Genomic DNA, 13,658 nt, shown 5'->3' on the forward strand with positions numbered 1-13,658 from the left:
AAACCTTCACCCCCACACGAAGGATATTTGTTAGAAATCTCTTACGAGTAGGGGAAAGTTGGCACGGCTCTTACCTCAGGCCAGTTTTGTACACATTGCACAACAGTAACCTTCCAGTACCCCTGGCTCTCAGAAACCGAGCATGTGTGATCCAACTCATGTGTTAAAATAAACTCCTCCTCAGCTGTCTCTGTGCGGAGAGCAGAATGTGTTTATGCTTCCCTTCCCCATCCACCTACACTTCCTCCTATCCAGTAAACCTTGAATCCTAAAACTAGTGCTCTCTCTCTACACATTCGTAGCTCTGTCCAGAGGCTTAGTATGTGTGTGTGAATATGTGTGTTTGTGGCCTTAGAGGATTGGTAAGGTTGTAAAGTGTAAAACAGATGTTGTGGTGCCAGCTGTCTCTGGGCAGTGAGGCATGACCAGCGCCCAGAGCCCTCTCTGCATACCTGCCTGGCATCACGTGCCAATAGGAATGAATTTTGGAGGGGAACCAGCAGAGCAAATAGCCCCCCCTTTGTTCTGTGTATCCTTCTCTTCTTTTGCGGTTTTTATTCTCAACTCTAGTCTCAACAGTGGTTTACTTCCACATGGGCAGACAAACACACAGTGCCATTTGTCAAGAATCCTTGAATCCAACGATAAGCATACCATGTGCATGTGTTATTTTTTGGTCATTTGCTCAGCCTGGTCTGGTTCCGAACCTGTCTGGCGTTTTTTACTTTTTTGTGTAGTGGGAGTTGCGTAGCAGTTCGATTTGCTCTTTTTTCGTATACAATGAAAGTGTAAGGTCTCCATCTGTTATAATTAGGGCTGTCAATAGATTAAAATATTTAATCGCAGTTAATCGCATGATTTCATGAGTTAACTCGCGATTAATCGCAAATGAATCGCACATTTTTATCTGTTCTAAATTTACCTAAATGTAACACTTTTTAAGATTTTAATGCTTTAATCAGCATGGATTTGGATAATATATATGCTATATGCAAATGTATGTCTACAACAGCCTGTTTACATTTTCAACAGAACCATCAGCCATAGATTTATAAATGTTTTTGCCTTTAGAAGACCTTGTTCTTTCTCCATTTCTGTTTGCTGCTGCATCATTTGTGACCTGTGCTGGCAAATTGAGTTGGGATGAGCAAATTTTAAAAAATGTGTCTTAACATTCTCTTTTAAAAAACTTCAAAACAATTGGACCAATTGTTGGAATCTGACAAAGCATGACAGAACTATACCTGTTAATGCAGAGCAAAAACAATATCAATATACATATATGTTTTTCTTTTCTTGTTTAATTTTGACATTGAGACAGACCACTTTAAGACTAGGATAATGCAAGGGTTTAATATAAATGACACAACAGATACTTTTCCTTAACAGTTAACCAAACATTCACTTCAGATATAACAGATTATAGGTCATACCTGCGTGAATTCTTGTCAAAACAGATATTTTTAAACCTGTAATTTTGTGTTAGATGTCTATATATATCGAGCCCAGTCTCCTGAAGATGCGTATAAATAGCACAAAGTGTCACGCACTCACGCGTTTGTGTGCATGCGCTTCAGACGTCTGCGTCAGACATCGCTTTTGAGCCTTGTCACTCTTAATAACTCTTTTAACATCAATCAGATCCCGAACTTTATCTCTCTTAATAATTATTTTAACATCAAGAAAGTCCTGCGGTCTATTTTCTATCATTTCTGAAGGCTTTTTAAAACGAAACTAAAAAGTGAAAGAAGACGCATCTTTGCTTTATATGGATTTGGGACGGTACACCTCACAGAAAACGTGCAGATAAAGAAAACTGCACGTGCAGAAAACGTGCATTTTAGATGTTTAATTACCATTTAGAGCATTGGATTCGCTAGACGAGAGCTTAATGTTCTTATTTTCATGGAAAGCTCCGACTCATCCAGGCAGCGCCGGTCACTTGCTGCGTCTCAATTCATCCAGCTGTGGGTCAAACAGAAATTGCGTGTTGCCTTAATCGCGCGTTAATAAAATTAGTGCCGTTAAAATGAATTTGCGTTAACGCGTTATTAACGCGCTTATTTTGACAGCCCTAGTTATAATTATTAAAAATTATAATAAATAAATAAATAAATATATTTATGGAAATTTTGGGACTTGACCCTTAAAGATTTTTCCTGTGCAGTTTTATTTATATATTTAGATGGCGGAATTTGTAAACTGAAAAACTAAGCGGAGGAAGAAGACCAGGTTTTTTTCATTTGTATTGAAATTGTTCTTTTTTGGTATTAAAACCTTTAAAAGTTGTTTTCTTTCAGTCATGGAAGTAAAATTAGCAGGCTTTTAATTGCTGTAAATGAATGGATAGCCTACATGATCTGTGTTATCTCCAAAAAGAATTTACAAATATACAAGAAAAGGTTTGTACTGTAAAAATAATTATTTGTAATAAACAGGAGATAAAGAATTTACAAACGTGCGGAGAGCCATTTCAGCACTCAGACAGCGCCGTGAGCTTTGAAAAACATTAATTATGTTTTAATTAATTAATTGCCAGGCTACATATTTTAAAACGTTTATGTGCTGCTGCGCATCCATGTGATAAGCAAACATGCGTGTCGTCCTGTTTATAGGCGCATATTAGGCTACTAACGCGCTCATTAAATAACAAAAATAGTATTGCGCCATTGACTTCAGACTTTAGAGCAGGTTTTAGTTGATAAATATCGGAATCTTTTTAGGTGCCTTAAATAGTTTTCCTCATTTTCAAATGGGCGCAAATGCATTTGCTATTTAAGCAACATGGCGTTAAACGTGAAAATTATATTTGCGCTGGGTTGAAACTAGCAAAAGACACTTGCGTGGCGCATTGTGCTGCATTGTGCCGCATCGCGCCGGGTGTATGATAGAGCCCATTATGTGTCATTTTGTGTTGATTTTTAACACATCCCTTGATTTTTAACACATCCGTTTTAATGCTATGTACACATCAAACGCGGGGCATCGCAATACTCGCTCTAGATTACTTGCGGAATTTAACTTTGTGTCATGCGAATTTTTTGCTCGAGTTGAATATTTTCAACTTGGGTGAAGACACGGTTGAGGTGAATAGCGTGTGTTTTCGCGGCAAATGCGTCGCCCTTATAGCGTCATTCGCATCGCCCTACGCGAGGATGCGTCTGATCGCGTCTTTGCCTTGACTTTGTATGTAATCTACTCGCGCAAATCGTTGAACTCGCGTCTGGTGTGAAACCATAGAAAGAGTGTAGTGATGCACGACAAGTCAAATATTCGATTAGCTGTAATTATTTGAAAAGAAAAATGCTATTCGAATGTTTTTTTTTAAATGCGTCACCGCTGGGTTTAGGCATAATACTTTAGTATGCTCATTTAATGCTTTTTTACTTCATCTGTACTGTCTTTTACAGACTTTAATGTAAAATATACATGAAAAATTTCATGTGTATGTATTTCTAATTGTTTTGGTAATTTAAATTTCTAAGTTTGATAATTGCCAGGTTGTCTGATTTTAATACGATTGTTTTTCTTGAAAAAGAAAGATATATCATATGCCGACTGTACAGTCTATGTAGCCTGTTTTCTCTCGTTCGCTCCAATTTAAAAAAAATATTTTGAAACGTAAATACACAAATGTACAGAATATAAGTTTAGAGTGTTGTGGATATTTTCTAATTATAAGCCTTTTGTGAAATTGTGACAAAATAAAAAATACATAAAAATTGACTTAATAAATGTCATTTAAAAAAAACAAATAATCAAATTAAATTTTTAAACACTAAAAATGTGAATATAATAATACTGGAAAATGCCCATCCCTGGTTTTCACACACAGGGTTACATTTATGCATATTTTTTCAGTATGTGTGCGCTCTGGGATCCCATGATTTTACGCATTTAAAGCTATGCTGTTGCAACAAATGATGCATACATGAATCACATTTTGCATCTTAAATACGAAACGTTATTTTACTGTAGCATGGTTGTGGTGTTCTTAAACGTTGTCTGCATTGCTGTAAAGCAGGTGCATGTGTGTGCAGGGCTGGGACCGTTCGGCGCTCCCGTCGTGCTGTGCTGTGTGTTCACTCGGGCGTTTCAGTGATGGAATTTAAAGCAGAGAATTCACAGGAGACAGGTGCGCAGCGGCACCGGCACACAGCCGTCGAGGGCCTGTATTTTTAGTGCTCGGCCACCTCCGCGTCCCAGCGTTATTAGGTGCAGGAAACGTCCGCCTTCGCTGTATCTTATTCACAGGTCAGAGAGCAGCGACTTTGTTTTTCGCGGCAGTGGGGAGCTTAAATCCCCCATGAGCTAAGCTGATCCCGGGTCAGTGAGATGGGTAGAAACAGAGCGCTAAAATCACACTCCATCCCCCACACTCACACGAAAACTATGATGAGGCGCTACATTTATCAGACGAGAACCTGCGCTGCCCAGGAGGCGCTATCTGACAAACTCCTCGCTTCAGGGCCCAGCCGCTCCGGGGGACGGACTGTTCATTCTTTTCTAAATTGATTACAGCAAGTCGACCGCTGTGCATAGCTGTGAAATACAAGTCGAATCTTTTTCATATGCTCACTGGTCATTAAGCACCTAAACAGTCTGTTCAGAAAGTGAAGAAGAAGCTAAGTTTACAGAGTGTGTCTGATTCTATAAGACATTGTTTGATTCAGGGGCGTGAAAATGGGTTGCTTATGGCAGCTCGCTGCGAATCAAAATGTCTCATGGGACATTGACATTATTAATGGTGTCATGCGATCAGCGTGTTTTCTTTTAAGTGGCTTGTCATTATCTGTGGCGGCCACATCTCACTGGCTTTACTTTGACATGAGTGGCAGCTGAATGCAAGTTGCTTTTGAATTAAAGTCTCTTAAAATAAAATTAAATGTCAACTTCTTTTCCAGTCTACATTTACATGGTTTTATTAATGTTTCACAACAGCTGTATAAAAGTGGAGCAGCTTTTAGCCTATTTAATAAAGACGTTCTGGCCCGGAGGTGGTCTCAAAAATTGGGAACGTGGCTTGCATTCAGACCGCACCTTTTGTGCATGCTTTCCAGTTTAATGCGCAATGTCATTTAGAAGTTGCATTGAGCGGTTAATCCTTTTTTTCCCCTCCTCGTGAACCTTGATGTTATCAGCGCCTTCGCATCGCAAAGGAAACCTAAGAGGAAGTGCAGCCCTTCTCTTTCTTGATTCAGAGATAACATCATCTTACTTTCTCTCTCTCTCTCTCTCTCTTTTTCTCTGCATCTGTCTGTCTCTCTCTTTTCACGCCACGCCAACCTTGTACACATTTATCATCTTTTTCGACACCTGTTTATTAATGCAAATGTGCTCGATTATGTCGTATATGTGAACAGGTGCGACAAATATCTGATTTGTTAACATATTCGATTTTTGCTATTGTGTAAATTCATGACCTACCGCTATTATCAATATCAAACAAACAACAAAATAAGAAAAATATAAAACCAATCAATTCCTGAATTGTAATTTTGTTTTTTTGTTTGATGAATGTTTAGATTAATTACTTGATAAACTCTTGTTTATACTTTAATAATGAATTGTAGTTTTTGGCGTGCTCTAAAAATGTGAACTTTATTTTGTTATTACTACCGCACACAGATTTTGACTTCAGCGTTCCCGGCTCCATGAAGTTGCACAACCTCATCTCAAAGCTGAAGAAGTGGATCAAGATCCTGGAAGCCAAGACCAAGCAGCTCCCCAAATTCTTCCTGATAGAAGAGAAGTGCCGTTTCCTTAGCAACTTCTCAGCCCAAACTGCCGAAGTGGAGATCCCGGGAGAGTTCCTCATGCCCAAGCCCACACACTATTACATCAAGATTGCCAGGTAACAATCGATACGCTTGCACTTTGACTTGTAGGTGGCTATAGCAAAATGATTTTTTTATTGAACTATTTCCTCCCTTTGGAGTTCTTAGCTAGACTCCTGCCAAGACCTTAATTCTCAGCGATTACTTCATCACTTACCCATCATTCTCACAACCCTCCTAAGGTTCATGCCCAGGGTGGAGATTGTTCAAAAGCACAACACAGCTGCTCGTCGTCTGTACATCCGAGGGCACAACGGAAAGATCTATCCGTACCTAGTGATGAATGACGCGTGTCTCACCGAGTCCCGCAGAGAGGAACGTGTGCTGCAGCTTCTGCGACTGCTCAACCCTTGTCTGGAAAAGAGGAAGGAGACCACCAAGAGACACCTCTTCTTCACAGGTAACGTGACTGCTACAGATGACCCTCATATGGTTTTTTTATATTAGTATTTCAAGAACTGTCCGTTTGATCAGTGAAATAAAATGCTGTAAACGTAAACCTCCTTTAAAATATGAAGAGTTTCGTTGCAAAACGAGATAACCACCATTGTTTTAATTGTTCAGAAATCTCGTTTTTTTGGTTGTGCATTCCAATTAATTTCAATTCGACTGCAGTTGGTTTGTTTTGATTTAAACCTTCATAACTTAAAAAATACAGCTAAGTAGCACCATAAAACAAAATAATAACATGATAAGATAATAATAAACATGTTTTGACAAAAATGTTAAAAAATGGATTTATCTCTTTTTGCAACGAAACTCTTCATATTTAAATCGCGTTAAAAGTAGCGAAAGGTCCTGGTAGTTTTTTGGCATAAAAGAAAAATATATAATTTTGACCCATACAATGTATTGTTGGCTATTACTACAAATGAAGAGTTTGGTTCCAAAACACAATAAATCCATTTTGACTAATTTCGGTAAAAATTTGTTTTCTATACCAAGAAAGAGACTAAATGAAAACCACTATTTTCTATTACAAACTTTCACATAGCATCTTTAGGTTATAATAACATTATAAATCCATAATTTGATTTTCAAAGATTTTTTATAAAAACTTTTTTTTTTTTTTCAAAATGCAATAACTCCATGACAAGTTTTTTTTAAATGCTATAAATCTATTGAATCAATATATAAATGTGCATTCATCTTTGCCATGTTATATTCATTTAGTTGACTAGTGCTATACACTGATTAAAAAATAAACATTAATGGCATTAATCAAAAAAGGTTTCCATGTGTATTCAAAGCACCGCCATTGTTTGTTTTTGATGCGTGGAATGGTGGGCTATGATTGGTTAAGTGGATTTATTGCATTCTGCAGAGAAGGAGGACTGGCGTTTATCGCGTTTTGGAAAAAAGGGAGAAAAGATGACGGAATAAGATGCCGGATATCAGATTTTGTGTAAAATTTACATTTTAAAACACACCAGATACAATACTGATTTGGCGGTAACTCATTTTTAATATCATTATCTTATTTTTGAAGCAGGTGACGTTTAGAGGCTTTTGCATCTGAGCTGCTCATTTGATAAAAGGGCAATGCACATATTAAGAGCAATGCTTAAATTTATTAGTTTTATAAGTAGGAATGTCAACCATTAACTCTCAGAACTAGACTGAATAGCCTAGTTATTCTCCGAGAGATTGAAGGAGATGAAGAACAGAGGAGAGAAGTAGGCGAGATTGAGGTGAAAAGTAGCAGAAAAAAGCTGTATAGTGTTAACAGAGGAGGAAAGAGGGGACAGGAGCAGAATGAATAAAAATGAGGTTGCCGTTCTGCTCCGAGTTCCCTGTGGAGATGGAGGGTGGAAGATCTAAATTGTATTTCTCCTGAAAGACACATTAGAGATGAAACTGTCAGGTCAAAGGTCAAGGATGGCACAAGCTTGTTGAAGTTCAGTTGCAGTCTGTTATGCATCGTTTTTGTGTCTCTTGAGAAAATAGGTTAATTTTAAACAGCTAAGCAATAAATAATCTGTAAATATTCAGGTTACACATTATCATGGGTATATGCTTGTTTTTATAGAATTATAATTTTAATTGTTTTTTATTATGCACCATGCTTCAATAAATTAAATGCAGATGTGTCCGGCTCTACTGTTCATATTTCCCAATGGTTGTGTCATCCAACCTTTTCCCAGTGGTTGTGTGATCTCTAAACCTTACCTGTTCTCTTTCTAGTCCCGAGGGTGGTGGCGGTTTCTCCTCAGATGCGGTTAGTTGAGGACAATCCATCGTCATTGTCTCTGGTGGAGATCTACAAGCAGCGGTGTGCTAAGAAAGGCATCGAGCACGACAACCCCATCTCACGCTATTATGACAGGCTAGCCACGGTTCAGGCTAGAGGAACTCAAGCCAGCCATCAGGTATGCCATTAATAGACAAATGTATCCTGGAGGAAGTGAATGCCTTGCTGGGGGACTCACAAAATGTAGAGTGAGTCTCTAAACCAAAAGAAAACCGAGATGAAGTTTCAAAGAAATCCATTGGTGAACAAACACACATGCAAAACTCTGCTGCTATTGTTTCCAAAATGCTGTGTTCATTGGGAAGCTGAACAAGTTTAAAAAAACAAACAACAATACACTTTTTTGGTGACGTTGGTTTCTTGTAAGCTCTTGGTTGGTGCGTGCACTATTCCGGTTAAAGTGCCCATATAAGGACTTCCACTGTACTTCCTACACTGAAGTTACCCATAAAAGAAATACAGCAAGATTGATACGTATGAATTTTTCATGTTCAAAAAAACTTTGGTGAAGTGCATTCGACACCGAAATACACTGTAACACGTCCAACTGCTTTTTGACACTTTGTCTATGTTTAGCATTAGGAATCCAACTCTTAAACAGTGTTAATAAGTCAGAATGCATGAAATAGCTTTAGACCCTTTTAAGTGAATTAATAGGCAATAGGTGTTGTTTTACACTTAATTAGTCGATTTAAAGAAATCAAGACTTAAAGGAACACTATGTAAGAAATTTATATCAATTAATCATAAAATGGCCCTGATATCTCACTAGACATTAAGAAATCATTTTCATTTCAAATACTTATATCACCGACAACAGTGGTCTGGCCAGGATATTGTCATTTAAAAAGTGGAGTTGCAGCCCTCAACTGATGTTTATGATGTCATTTTGTGTATTGGCCACCAGTTGTGTGATTGCAGTACCAGTTTTAGCCACAAGTTTTGTGATTGCAATACCAGTTTTGGCCACAATCCTACATACTGTTCCTTTAGAGAGTTGCAGAAAAGGGTAAAGTGTGAACTAAAAATGTTTTCTTGACTTTCACTCCATTTGTGATCACCCTGAACATTTTTTCCGTCTGTGTTTTTAGGTTCTGCGTGACATTCTGAAGGAGGTCCAGGGAAACATGGTTCCTCGTAGCATGTTGAAAGAATGGGCTCTGCACACGTTCCCCAACGCCACGGACTACTGGACCTTCCGAAAAATGTTCACTATCCAGCTCGCTCTAATTGGCCTGGCCGAGTTCATGCTGCACCTGAACCGCCTCAACCCGGAGATGCTGCAGATCGCACAGGTAACTGACAAATGCCTCAACCTCAAGAAACTTATCCCGTACCTCATCCTCAGAGTTTCATCAAACATTTATGCATACGACAATTCTAAAGTTCACAGTACTACGTTAGTTTCTCGCGTTAGTTTCTCGCTGTTAACATTGTTTTGCATTTCAACTTATGCTCTTGTTTGAGGTGTAAGGTCAGCGCGTGTCCGTTGAGTGCATTTGAAAGTTTTTATTAGAAATGAGTGTCAACAGGCATCCCATCCTCTGATTAATCTGCCGCTTTCTGACAGGCAGAGAAATAGGCAGCTAAGTGAGTATAGTAAGCCTTGTTGCCAGTTCCACTCCATAGATCTCATTAGGCAGTTGGAGATTACCACAGAGAAACAGCAGATATATGTCATTGTCTCTCTCTCTCTCTCTGTTTTTGTATTTATTTAGATATTCTTGACAAAAGCCATAGAGCCTGGTGCCAATACCAAAAACATGCAATATTTATAGTTATAATATTTATTAATATTTATAGTTATTATATTTGAAAGGAACACTAAGTGTGTCACCTTTGAAATAGCACTGACATTGAACAGTATGGTCAGCTGCAGTCTGTACGTCAAGGGCATCAAAAGGCAAATAGACAGGAATTAGTTTTGTTCATATTTCAAAATGCTGACATTAGCCTATAGTGGGTGTTGGATCAATACATCCCCACATTTCTGTGGTCGGATGCCTACAACACTATCCAGTTTTCCAGCGTGCTATAGATTAGCTGTTGTCTGATGTTAGTCCATCGAGTCCCACGTGAGCAAACAAGCTCTGCCTAAATCTGATCTGCTTTACTTCACTGGATGGAAACGAACCACTTGGCGCCACATGATATCCATTTTCTCAATGTTTGTCATACATTAGCTGGAAGTCTGCAGATTTTAGTTTCTGACAAGGTCCCATTTGGTTTGTCTTCTTAACACCAGTCTGATGCGTTCTCTCTACAGGACACAGGAAAGCTCAACGTCTCTTACTTCCGCTTTGATATTAATGATGCCACCGGTGATCTGGATGCCAACCGGCCCGTTCCGTTCAGACTCACTCCAAACATCTCAGAGTTTTTGACCACCATCGGAGTCTCCGGTCCCCTCACTGCTTCCATGATCGCAGTGGCACGCTGCTTTGCTCAGCCTAACTTCAAGGTATGCTCCCTCAGTAATGAAAGTGCACACGATGCATTTTCCACACTTATATCTTTCACAGTTGTTGCTTGTCAGATTGTATGATGTGACCTTAGTGAGGTAAAACTTGGGTAAAAGCCAATGCAGAGACCAAAATCTGCAAAAGATGTGATTTAGTGAATTGTGGTTTAAAGGTGCAGTGTGTAAATCCTAGCGCCATCTAGTGGTGAGGTTTTGAATTGCAACCAACGGCTCAGTCCACTGCTCACCCCTCAATTTTGAAACGCATAGAGAAGCTACAGTACTCACTGCCGGAAAAACATGTCATCGTCGGAGACAAATTAGTAAAAAAAGTTTGTCCGTTAAGGGCTTCTGTAGAAACATGGCGGCACAAAATGGCGACTTCCACGTAAGGGGGCCCTCGGTGTATGTAGATAAAAACGGCTCATTCTAAGGTAATAAAAACTTAACGTTTCATTACGAAAGGTCTTTACACACCCCTGATAATTTAGTTTTGTATATAATTTTGCATTTCTGTCAAGAAATCCTTCTAAAAGTTACACACTGCACCTTTAAAGTGATTTTTGCAAACATACTTTGAAGCGAAATCAACATTAATCTGGTGATACAATAATGTAAAGAAGCCCAAATTTATGTATTAATTATAATACATATCATACTGACAAGTTAATATCGCACATACATCAATAGAGAATTGCAGGGATGACACATTTTTGTAGGCAAAACCCCCAAAAACGAATTTTGTAACTTGTCCCAAAGTCGATGTTTTTTTATGTTTCAGTAGTAACAACATAAACAAGCGATTTTGTGGCAACACGTAACTTCCGGTAAACTCTGCTAAGAATAAATAACAAGAAAGTCTTTTTAAAGTAGTTTATTTATATAACTACCAATATAAACAACATTTAGATTACCTAGGAAACCAAAACTTTTGTTATTTTCGACTCTGTGGTTAACACCCATGTTAAGCTAACTCTATAGACGGGTTTCAGCAGTAACAACATAAACAAGTGGCTTTCGTGGTCAACACGTAACTTCCGGTAAACTCTGCTAAGAAAAAATAACAACAAAGTCCTTTTAAAGTAGTTTATTTATATAACTAGCAAAATAAACAACACGTAGATTACCTAGGAAACCAAAACTTTTGTTATTTTCGACAAGGTATTTGTTCAAGAGTTCAGTTTAGAAATCAGTCAGACCATTAAACAAACAAAACCGGAAGTAAATTTCGGACCAGACGCGTATCGCATCACCGCACGTGCGTCCGATGAAACCGTCTATTGCTTGATGTTTATTGGTTGTTTTCTTAAAATTTTCTATTGGCTCATCATAGCAGGAGTTACACAGCAGGACTGTGATCCAAGACACCCAAAAAGTCCAAGAATCATCAATACGACAATTATTTGGCCATTTTTGTACTTGCACATCGTGCCCATATGGTTCCCAGTAATGATGTTTGTGGTTTTTCTTATCCGAATGACTCTCATCGAGCTCTTGATCTCCTGCTAACCTCTTTTCTCTCTGACTCAGGTCGATGGCATCTTGAAGGCGGTCCTTCGAGACGAGATCATCGCCTGGCATAAGAAAACTCAGGAGGACACGTCCATGCCTCTGTCCCCAGCTGGACAGCCAGAGAACATGGACAGCCAGCAGCTGGTGTCTCTGGTCCAGAAGGCCGTGACTGCCATCATGACCCGCCTCCACAACCTGGCCCAGTTTGAAGGCGGAGAGAGCAAAGTAAACACGCTGGTGGCGGCGGCCAACAGCCTGGACAACCTTTGCCGGATGGACCCAGCCTGGCACCCGTGGTTATAGACAGGCGTATGATGGGCATCAGGATGATCCCGCGTCTCAGAGGAAAGCAATACTGTGAAAGTGACTGCTTGAATGTCAGGGTCAATGTGTCTGCTTAAAAATATCTTGGTTTTAACATGGAGAGCCATTTATAGGTGATAAAATGATGTGGAAAAAATGAGTTTAATCTTTGTTATTCCCATTAATCCAGGATTCTCCAGTAAGAGTTAAACGTGGTAAAGAAAAAATAAAGATTGTTTATGAGCTTAGTGATGGGCTTTTATTGAGATTGTAATTGTTGAGACGGTATTTAGGAAAATAGTTTTTTTTCCACAGCCTTATATCCCAGAATCCACACTGGAAAGGGCACAGCATTGATTCCAGCTAATTGTATGTAATTCTCATAATGCTTTACTTTTACACCTCCACTTTTTCTTTCTGATGGCAGCCTTTGTGTTTTCAAGTCACCAAATTGAGTTTACATGCAATGTTGAACGTGTTATGTGTCAGTATGTCCTTATTTAAAGTTACATGGGGGGATTTTTGGTTTTATCTTTTGTACATCATGTAAAAATAATAGCATTATTAATTGCTGTACTTTTCTACAGGTTTGGGCTATTTAAAACTGTCACGTGTTTACTGTCAGACACGATCGTACATGCTGTCACGGACTACTCAAAACTTATTTTTTGTCTGCAAAATACTCTGGAAAAGCAAAGACCTGTGAGCCTTAAGACAGGGCAGGGGTAGCCCTATATTGAGCTAATTCTCAGTTAACCACAGCAAATAATTTTGTCTGAGTTCCAGCTCCGAGTTTTTGAACCTTTTTAGGATGGTGTCCTAATGCATTTGTATTTCACTGACACCCCTAAAATCATTTTTGTATACATTTCCCTCTATTTTGTAAAGGTACAGAGCATTGTGCCAAGCGATGGATAGTTACCTCTGCAATGTAAATATGCATTTTGTTTTAATAAAATGCTCTTTTTCAAAAAAAAAAAGTTTTCGTAACTGTGCTTTCTGTGAACGTGTCACCCAACGCGTGATGTGTTTGTGTGTGTCTGCGGGTGGTTGATTGAAGGACTCTTTCTAAAGAATAACCTTGTCTGTGGCTGATTGTCTGAAGTGCGGCAGAAGAGGACCTGAGTGAAAGCACACTATCTGGGTCAGGTCAGATCTTTTCCTGTTTTGGCTCTTTTATCACAACAGGTCAGTATATCTTCTGTTGAGTTACGCATGGTGTCAGCTCTTGCTCCAGTCCCATAAACCAATGGCTCACAGACTGTACGTTAGACATCACAGTCGCTTCTTTTGA

At 38.9% G+C, this 13,658-nt stretch overlaps 1 protein-coding gene across 1 annotated transcript in view; it reads left to right on the forward strand.

Annotated features, from left to right (window-relative positions):
• trrap (transformation/transcription domain-associated protein) overlaps positions 1-13,344 on the forward strand; it is a 104,177-nt gene extending 90,833 nt beyond the window's left edge. Inside the window, exons 66-71 of the mRNA XM_073866823.1 lie at positions 5,629-5,854; positions 6,020-6,237; positions 8,022-8,206; positions 9,180-9,383; positions 10,355-10,549; positions 12,080-13,344. Coding sequence (XP_073722924.1) covers positions 5,629-5,854; positions 6,020-6,237; positions 8,022-8,206; positions 9,180-9,383; positions 10,355-10,549; positions 12,080-12,364 — 1,313 coding nt within the window. The 3' untranslated portion in view covers positions 12,365-13,344. The remainder of the gene's footprint in view (positions 1-5,628; positions 5,855-6,019; positions 6,238-8,021; positions 8,207-9,179; positions 9,384-10,354; positions 10,550-12,079) is intronic.
• Positions 13,345-13,658: the final 314 nt, after the last annotated feature.

The sequence above is a fragment of the Misgurnus anguillicaudatus genome, chromosome 4 (assembly GCF_027580225.2).
Source record: "Misgurnus anguillicaudatus chromosome 4, ASM2758022v2, whole genome shotgun sequence".
Taxonomy (NCBI): Eukaryota; Metazoa; Chordata; class Actinopteri; order Cypriniformes; family Cobitidae; genus Misgurnus; species Misgurnus anguillicaudatus.